Raw genomic sequence first — 17482 nt, forward strand, 5'->3', positions numbered from 1 at the left:
GGCATTCTTCTTACAGTGGTTCAAGATTGAAAATCCAGCTTCACCTCTGACCCTACCTCTGCAGCCCGTTTCCCTGATGGCCACTTGTAGGTCTGTCAGTACTGTCCTATTTTCTTTTCTCTGCTGCCTGGACTAGGTTTCTGGAACAGCTTCCAGATGATTGCATTGCCCGGCCTAACACTCTTCTTTACCACCGTGGCCTGGTCTGCAGTCATTCTGGTCCCCATATGAAGCACAAGCTAACCACACAAGAACCAGCGTTCACTCCCGAACACGTGTACCTCTTCAGGCCTTTTCTCATTTGGTTTCTCTTTGGAATGCCCTTCCTCCCGTTCCTCCTGTGTCCCAATGTGTCTGGCGTGACTATTGTTCATCCTTCAAAGTCCTTGGGCACTCAATGCCAGTCAGTAAGAGAAATAGAAACTTCGTGTCCAGAGACGTAAGATTATGGAGGCTGGGGGAAAATACGGTTTCAAAAAGGGGATAATCAAAGGACAATGTTGTCAAGGGTAATTAACAAGGACTCAGAGAAGTCCACTGACGACACTTCTCAAAAGAGCTGTCTACACTCAGGGTTTCCAATGCTCCCCCCTCCCGTCACCCAGTCAGGCTTTTGCCTGCATCACTCCGTGGAGTTGCTCATCATCAATGGCCTCCACACCGTGAAACGCCGTTCCTGCTCCTTCTCATTTCAAGTGAGGTGCCACCAAGCCGAGCACCTCGGGGTCACCCGCAGCACCTCTCCCTCAATCCCAATCCTCCAGGGTACGCTGTCCTTCACGGCATGCGCAGCCTCGACCACTCCTCATCTCTTCCGCAGCTGCCATGGTGGCACACCACTTCCATCTTTCCCTGGATGACTGCACAGCCTCTGGGCTGACCCCACTTCTTCTCTCCTGCTCTCCTCTCGCCTCAGTCTGTTCTCAGTGCAGCAGTCAGAATGAGTCTGTTGAAACCCACGTCAGACCATGTCACCCCTCTGATCCCAGACCCGTCTCACTCAGTGTTGAAGTGACTGTCTTCGCCAGGGCTGACGGCCCAATATCAGATCTGATCTTCTGGTCCCCCGCTCCCGGCTCTTTTTATTCTAGCCACTCTGGGCTCCCTGACCTCTCTTGAACAAACACAGCCTGTTCTTTTTGCCTGGAGAGCTCACCTTCTTCACGTCTTTGCTCAAGGAAGCCTACCTTAAACATCTCCCTTACTTTTCTCTATTTTTCTTTTCCCTATACTTGTCACTTTCTAATACATTATATTATTTATTTGTCATGTTTATCGTCTGTCTTTCTCAGTGTTCACTGATATATCCCAAGGTTAGCGTTCACTGATGTATCTCAAGCACCTACAATAGTGCTTGGCATATAATAGATACTAAATAAATATCGGCTGAATGAAATGAAGAAGCAACTTTTGAGAATAGAAGTTCTGGGAAGTGGTGATGACCTAACTAGTTTACATGGCTCCAGCAGCAAATGCATGTGAAGAAATGGAACCATAAATGTAAAAGAGTTTGGAATTTATCCAAGCGTTTCTATTCCTCTGTGTAGTCTCTCCAAAACATGAAAATACACCTATCTGAATACCTTTATTTTCTTATTTAAAATAAGACACTATGTAGGATACAACATGGACATTTTAAGCACCAATAAATAATTACCATGACATCTTTAAACAGTTATAAATACCGACCATTCTTAAGTGTCAGTAAATACAATATATTGTCAATTCCAGCATTAACACCAGATGGGATGTGCAATTTGAAAAAGAGAGCAAAAACTGGATAGTGAACTGGTTAATAATCATTGACAAACCCATATATTTTACCCATTTGATATGGTAAGCAACAAATACAAAGAAAATAATATATAATGTGTAATATAATTTTAGTAATATATAAAAAAATATAAATAGAAAAATTCAAATATAGTAAGCAAAAAATACTGTGAAATTGAAAATACAAATAGCACATGAAAAACATGTTTACATTTCTATAAAGATGATTCTTAACATAAATTCTGGCATATTGCCATAGGTTTTTAAATGAAATGAAACCTAATATTTTAAGGTTCTGCATATAGGCAAACATAAAATTATTTATGGTTTAAAACTGTAATGGTTCTAAAACTAACATACAATTGGAATATGAAGAATGATTTGAGGGCAGGGTGGGGTGGTGTCCACAATGCATATAAATCAACAAAAACTTAAACAAGGAAGTGCAATTTAGTTTTCCCTATTAGATTTGGAATTATCCTGGCTTTCAAAATTATAATCTTTAAAATGAACCAAAATTTTCATTAATTTTTTCAGTGAGTCTGAGCACAGCAATTTGGCCTGGAACCTCTTCTCTGAACATGAAATAGTAAATAATCAATCTGTTCATGTATCTCTATAGTAAATCATATATATACACATATATATAATATGTACATACGTATATGTACATATATATCAAATATACACGTTACATATATTTTGTGTGTTAAGTTTTCATTAAGATAAATATTGTAAGTAGAAAAAGAAACCTACTTTACACCAGAAAATAGACTGATCCTAACATAAACAGGCTTTGCCATGTAGATTAACATTTATCTAAATGAAATACCATCCTATAAATTAGCTTTAGACACAATGGAGTAGAGGAGGAGCTAGCAAGGTTATTTATATAAAGAGTTGGAAGATACTACACACTAAGCAGTGGATTTATCTTTTTAATTATTTTGCATAGTCTTATAATAAAGTAAATCTTTTATTACCTAAAGCATGAGGACAGTAGCAGGAAGGCAGCTAGGAATGCATGGAGCAGAGGGAAAGACTGGTTTCAAGGAAGTACATGTTGTAATGATTGAGTGACCAAATATATATCCTATATTCACAGAATATGTTAATGAAAATATTCATAGTATTTTCATTAACAAATATTGTCACCACAGCCTCACAAACACAATGACATGCCATTTTTTTTTTTATCGCAGTCTACTAGTTATCTATCATACCAGTTTTAGAATGCACAAGACCCACTCAAAATGGGCTTTAAACCAGCTGTGTTTCCCTCTGAAAATGACAAAATATTTCAAAATAGAAATACTCTGGGAAAAAGGAAACACTTACAGTAAATTAATCAACCAGGTACAACTTCAAGAGCAAGAATTGTATTTACAGTTTTGAAGCAGAGTTTGTATTCACTTTTGCCTTTAATTGCAATGATTTAGTGAAGTAGCAAAAACAGTGAATCACATTAAAAAAAATCAAGGTTCAACTTACACTCGGCTCTCTGCTGGGTTTTTAAAAATTTAATGAAGAATTATTTCAGTAGAATATTAATGAGGATTTTGTATTTCTTTTAAGTATCTTACACAACAATTATATCACATTTTGCAAATTAAACATCTAAAATGTTTGAAAGCCAGAATAATACTAATTAGGTGAGAAACTCTATTTCTGTTTCTCCCTTTTATAAGCTCAATAATTTATTTGTAATATAGACCCAAACGTCATCGTTGCATTTGCTTCACGGCACATGCACTTCTCCGTCTTTGCTAGGGACCCAGAATGGGCTGGCTAGAGGCTAGACTGCATAGCCAATGGCAGTTTTGTTATTTCACTAGCACAGTGCTTGGTCCACTGCCTGGCACAGAGCACATACGTATGCTGAACAAATAAATCTTCACGCCATTATTTTGGTTGTATGACTGAAGGCTCTAGCTGTTCTGTAAAATAGGTTTTATGTTTACTGAGGGCTTTCTGTCAGTTTACATGTTAAAGTAAAATTTAGTGAGTTAGTAAAGATACTGTAGATAGGCCAAAAATGTAATATATACATACACATATTCTTTTTTTCTTTAAATACGCTATCCCTCGTCTGGTAGAGAGCTATAGTAAAGTGTTTATGGGTGAACTGTCTGATGTACTGAATTTGTCTTAAATAGTGTAGTAAAAAAATGGATCTGTGAGAAATAAGTGAAATAGAGTGGTAAAATATTAATTGTTAAAGCTGGGTGATGGCTACTTAGAGGATCTTTACACTATTGTCTATAGGTTGTAAAGCTTGAAATCTTCAATAATTAAAATAATATATTCAAAGAAATCTCCATAAAAACAGGGCAAAATAAAGGTATTTTCAACTAACAAAACTACTATACACCTGGATATTTTAAAAATATCTGTTCAAAACCATTTGTAAAATATTGTTGCCACAGTGAAAAGTTGGGAACAAAACTTAAGTGTCAATCAGTAGTGACAGTTAATATAATATACTCACAAGCCATGGAATAAATACTATGCACCCATGAAAATAACAATTGTGAAGTGATAAAGGAAGTTCCCCAGCAGTGTATGGAGCCTGGTTCCATGCTCATAGGAGTGTGTGAATGTCCATCCATATTCAGAGTGGTTATCTCTGCAAAGAGGAATTACAGGTATTTTGTTTTTGTTCTTTTACTTTTCTCATAACTGTTTTGTAATTACTCAAAGTTTTTACAGGGGTATATACTAACTTTACATTTCGCAGAAATTATTTTCAATAAAGATAGCCGTAATTTTTCTCATTATGCTATTCTTTCTAGGTGATGGAATGATTTTTTTAATTTAAAAATTATCTTAGATCTTAAGTAATTCAAAGTGGGAAAGAGTTATACTTCTAAAAAATTATGAAATCTGGAATAGATTTTTAAAAATGAAAATGAAAAATTTTAAGGCATTCTAGCACACACTTTTTTCCTTAACCACCTACTGAGTGCATTAAAATATAAGTCAAAAACTACATGAAATACAAGATAATTTTAAAAAATAGGAACAGAATTAAGTACCTTTTGGTTAATTGAAATCAGGCTGAAATTCTATTCCAGAAAGAAACAGCATTCATAAGAGAAAAGAAGAAAATGTTTTCTAGTTCACAGGAATTTGAAAATATTCCAGTAATTCTATGCAAAAAAAAGTATTTGTGGATATTTTAGTAAAATGTTTGTTCTCAGAATAAAACAGATGGCAGAATGGAATAAAATGCAATTTCCAAATGCATGGTTTGTGAATTCAGTGCCTTGGACTCAGCATTATCAGCTAAATCTCAAGTTACACTTTAGCGGGCACTGCAATTTTGTGGAGTAAATTTTAACTTGATTAACCTTTGAAACATCATATAAGGTTAATTATCTTGGGTAAAAGTCCCAAAGGTACACGTTCTAGTGGTTGCGGAATCTTATCTCTTTAGGTGGTCTGTTACCGTTATGCCCTCTTTTTAGTCTGCAAAGACCACAGAGCAGTGTGGGAGACAGCCAGCTGTGGGACCTTTCTCCATCTCATCCCTCTGTGGGGGCCTTTACTATACGCAACAGATTCTGTGTACAGTCCTTATTCAAGGGCTGCATTGTTCCCAATATTTCCTATTTCCTTGCTGATTATAAGGCTTCAGGGAATTTAAAAGCAGCTCCTTCTTACCAAGAGGTTGGGGATCCCTATACATGGCAATACCAATTCAGATAATGTAACAAAAAATAAATCAAAATATATCACCTAAGTTACCTGGTGGACATTTCCTTCCTTCACATCCATGTTCTAAGCTTTAGGGATGAGAGATTTCTGAGCTTTTGATTTGGCCACATCATGTACCTGTAATCAGATTAAAGAATCACACTTGGTTAAAATTAGCTGTATATACTTGCAGTTGTGTTAGGGTAGATACTCTGTTTCTCTTTATGTTTCTAGATGATCTGGGGAAAATCATTTAAATCTTTATTTAGGGGTTTGAAAGGCCTACCATATGATAAATACCCCAGATTTTTTTACCTTGTTCCTAGAGAAACTGGACTGTCCATAATGGATAGTATTGGAATGAGGTCTCTTTGAAGTTTTTGAAGATTCCTGACACAATTTTCTTTTAGACCTGTGGGCTGTTTTGCTTACCAATTTGTGGTCATTTATATCAACTTTCATAGTTTGATTTATTGATTGTTGCTGTAGTAGTTGGGGATCTTCCGTTTCTGTGTCTGATTCAAAAATGTGCGGTTGTTTTTTTATTTTTAGTGACTTGTGGCCTTTTCCTAAAATTTGTGTTATATATTTGCTTGTTAAATGTTCTTTTTCATTCACTTGGAAGTCAACAGCACTGTTTGTTACACCTAAACTGTTATTTGACATCTGAAATGCTAAACTATTAAACAGGTGTTTACTTTCATTTAAACTCACAGTTGATGATTCTCCATTAGAAGGGGGATATTTTATCATATTTTCACAGGACCCAGTGTTTTTTTCTTGTAGTCTAGAAGTCTTCCGATTTAAATTTCTAGCATTCATCTGAATGGTATGATTAAGTCTTTTGCTAATAGCTGGATCTAAATTCAGTTTGTCATTTTGCATCATGCTAGTTTTAAGTGAAAACAATTTAGATTCTGTAACAACATGCTGTTTTCTTTTCAGGTTGCCAGGTTCTAAGATATTTTTGTTCATTTGCAATGACTGATTTTTGAAAACTGGTATGAATTGAGGAGCAATATTATTCTGGGAACTAAAATTTGTGCTTTGAACTTGAATCTTTTCTCTGTTGGGCTCTGGTACTTCCAAATGTACTTGGGGTGCCTTGTCAGACACGGATTTCTTTCTGTTCTGGACAGCTTCTTGCTGGAGGTGCAGAGTTGAGGACACCCAGGGCTTCTTCAGATGGCTGCCTGAATGCTCCACCTTGTGGTCCATGACTACTGAACACGGTGGAAGACTCTCAGCCAGAGCAGGTCGTGTGAAAGGCGCCTGAGTCAGAGGGAACTTGAACATTTGTTTAGTGGTCAGATTAGGTGCCTTGACTTTGTTTTCCTGAAAGGATAGAGATTAGGAAATTTTTAAAATGTAAAAATGTTCTTAATGGAAAAGAAATAACATATAAAATATCAAAATAAGAGTATAAAGTAACACTACTATAAAACAGAAAAAAAAACCAAATAAAACCAATGAGCTTTCTTGAGGAAACAAGTACGCTTCTATGGTTTGCATCCTTTTTAAGATACCAACCTTTCAAGATATTTTAGATGAAGACATGTTCTACATTCTATATAAATCAACTATGAAAACTACAATTAGCTACCCATCGTCCTCCAAATAGGTCCGTGCTGCTCTCGTTCAGAATGTCTTTCCCTCTTCTTTACATTCTTCCCCCCTCAACTTCCTAAGAATATGCTATCAGTATTTGTCACCAAAAAAATAGTAGTAAAAGGTGGTGTTCTTATCTTTCAGCATGCGTGTTCCATCACCTTATGTAGATACTAGATTCTTTGAGGGTAGGAACCATGATGTATTTATTCTCATATACTTGACATTTTTAAAAAAAGATTTATTTTAGAGAAAGCTCACTAGTGCACAAGAAGGGGCAGGGGCAGAGGGAGAAGGAGAGGCTTCCAAGCATACTCTCTGCTGCCCAAGGTAGGGCTCTATCTCACGACCCTAAGACCATGACCTGAGCTGAAACCAAGAGTTGGATGCTCAATCTACTGAGCCACCCAGGTGCCCCTATATTTCAGATTCTTAAATCATTCACAGTTACTACAAAATTCTTGTTCTAAGAAATTAAATGAATGGAAGAGGTGGTTGCATCTATAGCAGGCCTTTAAGAATAAGTAGGATTTTGACTATAGGACATTGGCTGTTTGTGTCTTGATGATCTTGTATTCTCGTTGCCTAAAAGAGTGCTGGTGCCTGGTAGCAATTCAACAAGAATCTGTCAGACTGACAAAGAGTCAGACAGCTCAAAGACAGCCAAGTGTTTAGTCTTTTTAAAAAATTGTGGTAATATAGATAAAACATAAAGTTACCATTTTGACCATTTTTCAGTATACAGTTCAGTGACATTGAGTACATTCCTTACTGCACTCCTGTTGTATAACCATCACCATTATCATTTCCACCACCTTTTCTTCATTCCAAACAGAAACTCAGTAGTCTTCAACAACAATTCCATTTTTCTCTCCTTGCAGCCCCCGGGAACCTCTATGCTACTCTCTAGGTCTATGAATTTGCCCTCACTAGGTATCTTGTATAAGTGGAATTATACAATATTTGTCTTTTTGTGTCTGGCTTATTTCACTCAACATGTTTTCAAGGTTCATCCATGTTGTAGCAGGGGTCAAAATTTCCTTTCTTTCTATGCCTGAATAATATTACACTATATAGAAATCCCATATTTTGTTGATCCATTCACCTATTGATGGGAAGTGTTTATAGTCTTTTAAAATACATATCTATTGAGTCCTAGAGTCCATAAAAGTGACATGTGACAATAATCTGAAACATGGGATGGGGAGTTCTTTTCTCATCCTCTGGCATCAAAAACAGAGTCACAACTTGAAATAAAATTTTAAAAATTGCTAGGAATAATGTGCAAACCAGAACTGGTTTGCCTCTCTCCACTACTGGAGGTTCAGTTGTTGAATGGAGTTGAGAGGAGAGCTGGAGAGAGTTTTCGGAGATAAGAGTTGTAAATAGGCAAAGGAAAAGTGAGAGATCCAGTTATTAAGCAGAGTAAGTCACACTAAAACTTAGTGGTTCAAAACAATAATTAGCTCTTCTCTCTCACGATTCTGGGAGCTGATTTGGTTTAGTTCAGAGTCTCTCGTGGGGCTGCAGTGAGATGATCCTGGGGCTGCTGTCACCTCCTCACTCATGTGTGATGCTAGATGCTGGCTGTAACCTGGACTAACTTCAGGCAGCCCCCTCATGTGGTCTGGGATCCCAGAGCAAGAGTTCCGAGACAGACAACTTCCACCTAACCTAGTCTTGGAAGTCATGCAGCATCACCTCTGTCACAGTCTTGCCCAAACACAGGAGGAGGGAACAAAGACCCCTACCTCGCAACAGCATGAGTGTTGTCACTGGTCATAAGGGCATGTGGATGGACAATCTTGTGGCCATCTTGAAAAATGGGAGTACATGTCAGAAAGCATGCTGGCTCGAACCAGAACCCACGTCATCTCTTACCACCCTCAAGCCTCCAATGTCACAATACAGGTGGCCTACTGAAGGGCTGGTGCACTATGCAATGAAGCTGCACAAAAACCTGATGCAGTATTTAGAGAGACTTAAAGAAGAGATATAGTAGGAGATGAAGGAACCACGGCCTAATTCCTACTCCACACCAACTAACAAGGTGCCATAGCACATCCCCAGAGGTCTGAGTTGTCTTTCAGGCTTCACATAGACTTTCCAAGTGTAAACATGGTTCTTGCTTCACTTCCACCTCTCCAGTCACGTGCCACCCTAAGCCTGCACTGTGTAGAGAAAGGAATTCAGAAAAATATACTTCTGGCATACTTAAGTTGACATAATACAAAGTCACCACAGAGAACAATATTCTTTTTCCCACCCTGGCTATTCTTGGGAGAAGTGGGAAGACTCCAAGAAAAATCTTGGGTGAGGTTTGAGTTGATGCTGAAAACAGATGAGGAGGGCTCACTTCTCAAGTTGGAGGCTTATCCATGACAGTAAAGCAAGAAGTCACCTTGCTTTACTTCCCCATAGTTTTCAGAGGGCACAGAAGACCCAGCCAGGTTTCATGACCCTGAATGAAGGGATACAGAGGTTGACTAAGAATAAGAGCTGGCTTATAACCCCTGGAGATTTGCTAACCTGAATGAAAAAGCATTCATCAAAAACGGGTTTGTATTAGTTTGATAGGGCTATTTTAACAAGTATCATAATTGAGGGGCTTAAGCAACAGAAATGTATTGCCTCAAAGTTCTGGAGGCTGAAAGTCCAAAATCAAAGTGTTGTTAGGATTGCGGCCATGAAGAAAATATCTGTTTTAAGCCTCTCCTCTTGGCTTGTAGATAGATGGTCATCTTCATATTCACATGATGGTATCCCTGCACGTGTGTCTGTCTCCAAATTTCCCCTTTATATAAACAATACCAGTCGTCTTGGATTAGAGGCCCACTCTATTCCAGTATGACCTGATCTTAACTAATTACATATGCAATGACCCTATTTCAAACAAGGTCAAATCCTGAGATACTAGGAGTTAGGGCTTCAACACATGAATAAGGGGCAAGGAGGACACAATTCAACCCAAAACAGGGTTTGACATATACTTCTGAAGACAATGAAGAGGGGATGCAGCTGTTCTTCTGAGGACTCTCTGAACAAGGGGGCTTAGAAGAAAACCTTATACGTCATCTTTGTCAAGAGACCACCAACATCAGACCAATCCAGGTCAAGAAACGAATGCCCTCTCGCCCCTGCATTACCCAGCTGTGCCTGTGTGATGGATATTGGTGGACTGAAGTTCAACATCCATTCTTCCCTCCATCTAGTGTTCCTTCCTAAACTGGTGCCTGGAAATCTAAAATGGACATTTTTTTCCTTTGCAGTTAGGGTTCAGGTGCAATTTAGGATCAACTAATCAGACAAACTCATACATTATTTGGAAGGAAGAAATAAGGTAAAGCCACACTTCTGCAGTTTCTGCTGAAAAGTTCAATTACTAATGTCTTTGGTTTTTCAGTTGCCGAGTTAACAGAATCCATGTCTCCAGCTCACCATCTTTGTAGGTGTCCAGAAACAGCTTAAGGCATTCATTCTCCTGGATCATTTTAGGTAAATACACCAGATGCCCTCACCACACACAGCCTTTTCCTGCACATAGATGCTATCAAGGGGAGAAGAACAATTCTTAAATTTGAATGAAATTCTACCTCAAAGAGATGTTTTATCAGAAGTGACTAAGTCATCTTAAAATATTTAGATAGATTTTTTTCCATTTGATGAAAAAAGGATTCAAGAACTAAGCCATTTTTTTGACTCCTGCATTTTATAAACTGTAGTAACTTTTAAACAACATATCTACTACTTGAGATTCCAAAAGAAAAACTCATTCTAGGTAGATTTAGATGAGAGTAGAATTACTTGCATTCTGACATAAAACTTATGTAGAATATGTGTCTGAAATATGTTTATATTCACACCCTGTTTCATCTTCATCTGTCTCAGAAATATACATCTGATGAGAATAACTTCCAAGGGCTTATTTTGCCCCATAGCCTGTCGATGTATTATTTACTCATTCTTTCAACTTCTAAAATAGAGTAAATAGCCCAAAGGGTGAAACCTCTAGGTTTATATTCAAAATTTATAAAAAGACTACAAAAAGGACAATGTAAACAGCAGATGAGATGATAAATAATTCATGGAACTAAAATACTTAAATGGTCAACAAACCAAAGCTTTATGAAGTCATAACTCAACAAAAATCTTATATTTTACTACATTATTACCATTATTCTGCCAGGTGTCACTGGCAAATGTGGCTAAGTTGACTTTTAATTTCTAGAACTTTACAAACATCTTAACATAACTTGGCACATTAACATAAACTGTAGAAGAAAACCAAAAGCCTTAGCAACGTTCTCCAGGGAAAATGGTCGTTTATCCAGCAAATAACTGACATAAATAAAAAAGGGAAGGGGGTTTGGAATGTTATAGAATAAAAGAGACCTAAAAGATATAACCACCAAATGAAAATATGTGGACCTTGCTTGGATTACGATTTAAACAAAGCCCCCTAAATCTTTGAGATAAACAGGGAATTGGAATATGGACTGGTATTAGATGATATTAAGGAATTATTGTAAATAATTTTTAAAAGTTCCTGTCAGAGATGCATACTGAAGTCTTTACAGATGAAAGAACATCATATCTTGGGTTTCTTTTAAAATACTCCAGTTTACTCCCCACCCAAAAACTACATCAAAGAAGAGCTAGATGACAGGCATAGGAGAGTTTATTATACTAATTTATTTATCTTTGAGAACTTCCATCAAATAAAAAAGAAAACTAGTTTGGTTAAGCACTCTTGCTAATTTAATTTTTTTAAAAGTCAGTTGAGTTTTATTAAATAGTCTGATCAATTTGTTTTTCACTTTTTGTTTTTTTAAAGATTTTATTTATTTATTTGACACAGAGAGACACAACGAGAGAGGGAACACAAGCAGAAGGAGTGGGAGAGGGAGAAGCAGGCTTCCCGCTGAGCAGGGAGCCCGATGTGGGACTGGATCCCAGGACTCTGGGATCATGACCTGAGCCGAAGGCAGACGCTTAACGACTGAGCCACCCAGGCGCCCTGTTTTTCATTTCTTAAACTTACGCTTTTTAGGCTGCATGAATCTTAGAGCTAACATGTGGTGTAGCAATAATAGGAACTAACATTTACTATGAGCTAAGTACTAGGAACTCTTCTGGGTATTATCTAATCCTAAAACAAAAAACAAAACACCCTGTGACGTACTGTGAAGGACGCAGTGACATGCTGCTCAGATCCCCTTCACAAAAGGGCTGCTGCCCCCACTGCTGGGAGCTGGCCCTTGCAGGGATGCCCTAGTTCCAGAAACCTACCTCACCTATGGACATGCCTATCCCTGGGTGGCCCAAATCCAATGACAGATGGAGGAGGGGTTATAAAGGCCTGGCTATTTGGACAATGCAAAACCACCATGATGGGCTGTTTTAGTCTTAGAGCTCCTGGGAAGATTGGCCAAAGCTACCTGGTACCTGCTTTGCTAATGACTTCTCCCTTTACCCCATCTTCTTCCATCCTCACCTTCCACAGGTGTTCCAAATTCAGTCCCCAATAAACATGTGCACTAGACTCCAGAGTCAGCTTCCTAGAGAGCCCAATTTGTGACAAATATTATTATTACCACCACTACCATGCCCTGTTTTACAAGAAAACTGAGGCACAAGGAGATCAAATAACTTGCCTAAGATTATGCACATAGTAAGGGTTCCTAGAACCAGAGCTCTTAAACACCAATCTAAACTTTTCCCAATTTCATGACTAAGAATCTTCCTCTGGGTTTCAGTTCTAATTCTGCAATGTATTTAACTGCGTGGCTTTGGTTAAATTACTTGGATGCTCTGAACTTCAGTTTCTTCTGCAAAAAGTGGGAAAACAATTCTTTATTCCAAGATGATTAAGATGAAATAATACACATAAAAGAAGCTGGCACACAGAAGCACTCAATAAAACTGAGTAGGATAGGGCGCCTGGGTGGCTCAGTTGGTTAAGCGACTGCCTTCCGCTCAGGTCATGATCCTGGAGTCCCAGGATCGAGTCCCACATCGGGCTCCCTGCTCAGCAGGAAGTCTGCTTCTCCCTCTGACCCTGTTCCCTCTCGTGCTCTCTATCTCTCATTCTCTCTCTCTCAAATAAATAAATAAATAATCTTAAAAAAAATAAAACTGAGTAGGATAAGTTCTTACTGTCAGGAGCAATACAAAGACCAGAATTTCCAATTAAGTGTTATTTTACCGTTAAGCAAATTTGCACAAGTATATTGTCCAGATTCACTATTTCTAAAACAGACATGGGCTGGAAATAGTAAGTATTCGATAAATATATCCAATAAAAATGCATTATATAATGATGTATTTACTTCTAAATTCTCAGATTTGGGCTTGGCCAGGAACTACTAAAAATGTTATGTTTGGGCAAAACTTTAAGATTCATTATCATAAGGATGCCAGTTGGAATTTGTCCATTCACATTCTTTTTCTTTCTTTTTTTTTCTAAAGATTCATTTATTCCAGAGAGAGAGAGAGAGAGAGAGAGAGAGAGAGCGCAAGGGGGAGGGGCAGAGGGAGAGAGAATCTCAAGCAGACTCCTCCATGAATGCCGAGCCTGATGTGGGGCTCAATCTCACAACTCTGAGATCATGACCTAAGCTGAAATCAAGAGTTGGATGCTTACCTGACTGAGTCACCCAGGCACCCCTTGCATTCTCTTCGTAGGAAATGGCCTTGCCTATTGACCCTGATGTCTGTCTGGGGTGCCATGTTTTTATATCATTTACATGAGGTGTTCTTGACTCAAGGATAGCAAATCCAAATACTAGCTGGGTGACAGATGATATAGCCTGGCCTGAAAAGATGAGTGGGGCCTATCAGATCCTGGCTCTGGTTAATTTTAGTTGAGGATCAAAAAGAGAATGAAACAATTAGCATAGAAACAAAAGCTGAAAAAATGCCATAATCCATAGCAAGTCAACACCATGTGAAAGCTGAAATCATTGGAGCAGTGGAAACTACAATAAACAGAGGACCTAGTCAAGAAAAAAGATTAAGCAGACACAGAAATATTCATATAATTCATATTACAATTCAAACTGCTCAAATTGTTCAAACTTTTGTCTTTCCCTTTTATGAAAACACACAGTTGTCATTTACAAGAAAGGTCACTGTTGAAAATTTTAAATTAAATTCCTTATATTTGTTTCTCCAAAACCTCCCTTCCAATTTTATTGTCTGTTGACAAGAAATCTTATTCTAGTGAGTGTGAAGATAGGCCAGCATATTTTCTTCATCAGTATTGCTTAATTGCTGCTACTTTTTTTTGGAAGATTTTACTTAGCACATCATCTTATAAGGAAAATGTTGTTTAATTAATTCAATTTATGTAAATAGAACTATACACAAAGGCTTTTTGGATCAAGCAGACTCAAATGAAGTGGCAGTTCAAAGTAAACTTGGATTTGTATGAGACAAATGTTCCCAAACTGCCCTATAAAATCATTTATTCATTGAAAAAATCTTTTAATGATCACCTATTTTGTACCAGGCACTTGGCATAAGAAAATGAATATGATCTCTGCCCTCCAGGAGCTCATGCCTAATTAGAAGAGACCAGTAAACAACTATTACTACAATGCCACAATAAATACAAAAAAGACAACAAACGGCAATGATAAATGGTCAAGTACAATAACAAGTAACATTAAAGGAAACACTGAACTGAGAGAAAAGAATTCTAGTACAATGGGTTAGACAGTCCCTCACAGAAAGCAAGAGGTCCAAGATAGGTACATGCTATGTCTTAGAGAGCTCAGTAGGACATGAAATCTCTTACCTGTACATGAGGTTTCATCAGTTCTTGTGTGTAGTAGCATGGTTTAGTTGTCATCTTTATGGGAAAGCCACAGATATGAGGCAGTTTAGATTTTAAGTCTGAAATGAAACTTTTCAACACACCTTCCAAATCTACCCTTGGAAAGAACTGTATGGGCTGACTTCTGATGCAGCTGAGAGGATATCTGAACAACGTTAAAGAACAGTAGAACAGTTTTTGTACTTAAGAGATAACAATTTCTTTCTTTTTCTTTTAATGATTTATTTGAGAGAGAGAGAATGCATGCATATGCGCACACGCACGCACGCACACACACACACACACACACACACGAGTGGGAGAAGCAGAGGGAAAGAGAATCTCAAGCAGACTCCACGCTGAGTGCAAAGCCTGACTCTGGCCTTGATCTCACAACACAGATCATGACCTGAGCTGAAACCAAGAGTTGGACGCTTAACTGACTGCACCATCCAGGTGCCCCAAGGGATAGCAATTTCTATGGAATTAGAAAAGTATGACAATATTAACTGTTAAAAAGGCACACATAAATAAATCCTATTTCATATATTGCTTATTTCATATTTTCCAAAGCAAAATGTGTTTTATCACAGGGATCTTGCTTCATTCTCTTTTAACCCTCAAAATCAAGACTGCTCATTGTGTCCTTCTTATAGAGCTTTCTGTATAGACTGGCAGACTAAGATATTCCAAAACTAATTTATAAGAAAGACACTATGACCTTTAGAGATCACAAAAATAAGTGTTGATAGTAAACAATAAAGAGGTTTCATCTCCAAAAGCTATAAAAATTCAATACAAAGAAACAACACATATAGAGTGTATTCAAGCTCCAAAAGCAATTCTTTTAGAAGAGCAGTTACTTTTTCTGATGAAAAATATTCTGAGGACTTGGAATAACGCCTTTGCATCTAATGAAAGGGAGTAGTTGATCCCTGTCAACCTCAATTTTATATTAAGATTTGGGTTAGGAAGTGTAGAATGGAGAAAGAGAACACCATGGCTCTTCCTTCTTCCAATCTGAAACTCCAGCAGGTCAGAACACAGAGATAGGAATGAGAAATCAGTACCAATTATAATTGAAAAGTTTCACCGGAACACTCATATTATTAACTTATTTAAAATAATGGTAAGACAGATATTTTCTTAAATCATTGGGGTGCATTAAGTGAAAGTCAGATCCTCTAAATTTTGCCTGTAAAATTAAATAATCTTCCAAAGACAAAAATCTTTGTAAAAAGACTAATTCTTTTAATTTTACCCTTTCAATAATATCCAAAATACCACTGGAGGGAGCCCTTGGCTAAGGAGAATCCTAAGATTTTCTTACTGTCTACTAGCAGTCATGTGAACATTTTTCTATCTACTCTAAATTTCCTTTTGTTGCCTAAATTGTTGCAATAGTGCTTAAGAGAAAAAAATAATCATTATTAAGCTCATTCTCAAATAAAAATAGAAAAATTCTAAGGAAAACAAAAAACATTCAAGCTGGGGAAAAAATGTAGAGGGGAATGCAGTTTCATTTAGACATAGAGAAGTTTGAAAATGAGGACAACATCAGAGCCAGGAGTAAGACTGGATCATGAGGTTGGCAGGGGCTTCTGTTATAAGTGGTGTATAAAAGGATATGTGAAGATCTTTCCTCTTATCATTTTAAAGTAGATGCTGCAGTATATTTTAGTATTTCCACAATCTTCTGGAAGTTTATAGCCGTACTAAAAATTAAGAACAAAGCTGAAATTCTCTTAAGAGAAAGCTAAACTTAGGTTCAATTATAAGAATAGCTTCTAACATAATATACATTTCTATTCCTTACCAGGTCATTCCAGTGCATCTGGAAATCTTCATATGAGTGAAAAGGACAGTCAGGGGGTGTGGTGTGAAGAATACTTATTATTTGTCCCCTTTTCATACTATGAAAAATAAGAGTTGATAAAATATTATGAGCCAGTGCTTGGATATAATTTTATTTAATTATATAATTTAATTTAGAGAATACTCAAAAAGATTTAGCCACTATCAATACATAAGTAATAAACTAATCATTTGCTCCTAGTTCCAAGTACATCATTTTATTAAATCTTAACAACCAGAATTGTTAGGAAAAACTAAACTGAATTAATACAATGTGCCAGTTATAAACAGAAAATAATGTTTAGTAAATGTGGCCATACAGAAGTATGCCTAGTAACTGTTAGACTTTAAGGAAAATTCTGTTAAGAGCTAAATGAATCAGAGTCAAATCTGTGTTCTCTAGCTACCTCCTCTCTGCTTTGATGATTAAATTATTATGCACATTCTGTTACTTAAAGTTCTTTTTCCTAAGAAGGTTAAAATTTCATCCCAATAGTCCTATTTATATTAATAACAAGCCATTTTTTCCCCTAAAGACAGTACAAACTTAAAACAGTTCCTATCAAATAATAATGAAACATTAATTATATGCACAGTTTAAAAGGTTTTACTGATATTATTACATTATATTATATATATTATATATTATTATTATAATGGTTCATAATGAGATATCTGGAAATTTTACTTTTGTAAAGACTATATTTAACAAAAGTATATGTGTGTAATAAAATT

At 36.9% G+C, this 17482-nt stretch overlaps 1 protein-coding gene across 1 annotated transcript in view; it reads right to left on the minus strand.

Annotated features, from left to right (window-relative positions):
- Window positions 1-1450: 1450 nt before the first annotated feature.
- Window positions 1451-17482, minus strand: part of CUNH18orf63 (chromosome unknown C18orf63 homolog) — a 34208-nt gene continuing 18176 nt past the window's right edge. Inside the window, exons 9-14 of the mRNA XM_025886849.2 lie at window positions 16710-16806; window positions 16523-16608; window positions 14876-15059; window positions 5785-6804; window positions 5521-5607; window positions 1451-4399 (exon numbers count right to left, since the gene is read on the minus strand). Of these exons, the coding sequence (XP_025742634.1) occupies window positions 5554-5607; window positions 5785-6804; window positions 14876-15059; window positions 16523-16608; window positions 16710-16806 (1441 nt within the window). The 3' untranslated portion in view covers window positions 1451-4399; window positions 5521-5553. The remainder of the gene's footprint in view (window positions 4400-5520; window positions 5608-5784; window positions 6805-14875; window positions 15060-16522; window positions 16609-16709; window positions 16807-17482) is intronic.

The sequence above is a fragment of the Callorhinus ursinus genome, unplaced genomic scaffold, assembly GCF_003265705.2.
Source record: "Callorhinus ursinus isolate GAN/ISIS: 27379988/994484 unplaced genomic scaffold, GSC_fseal_2.0 scaffold11, whole genome shotgun sequence".
In the NCBI taxonomy this organism is placed as follows: domain Eukaryota; kingdom Metazoa; phylum Chordata; class Mammalia; order Carnivora; family Otariidae; genus Callorhinus; species Callorhinus ursinus.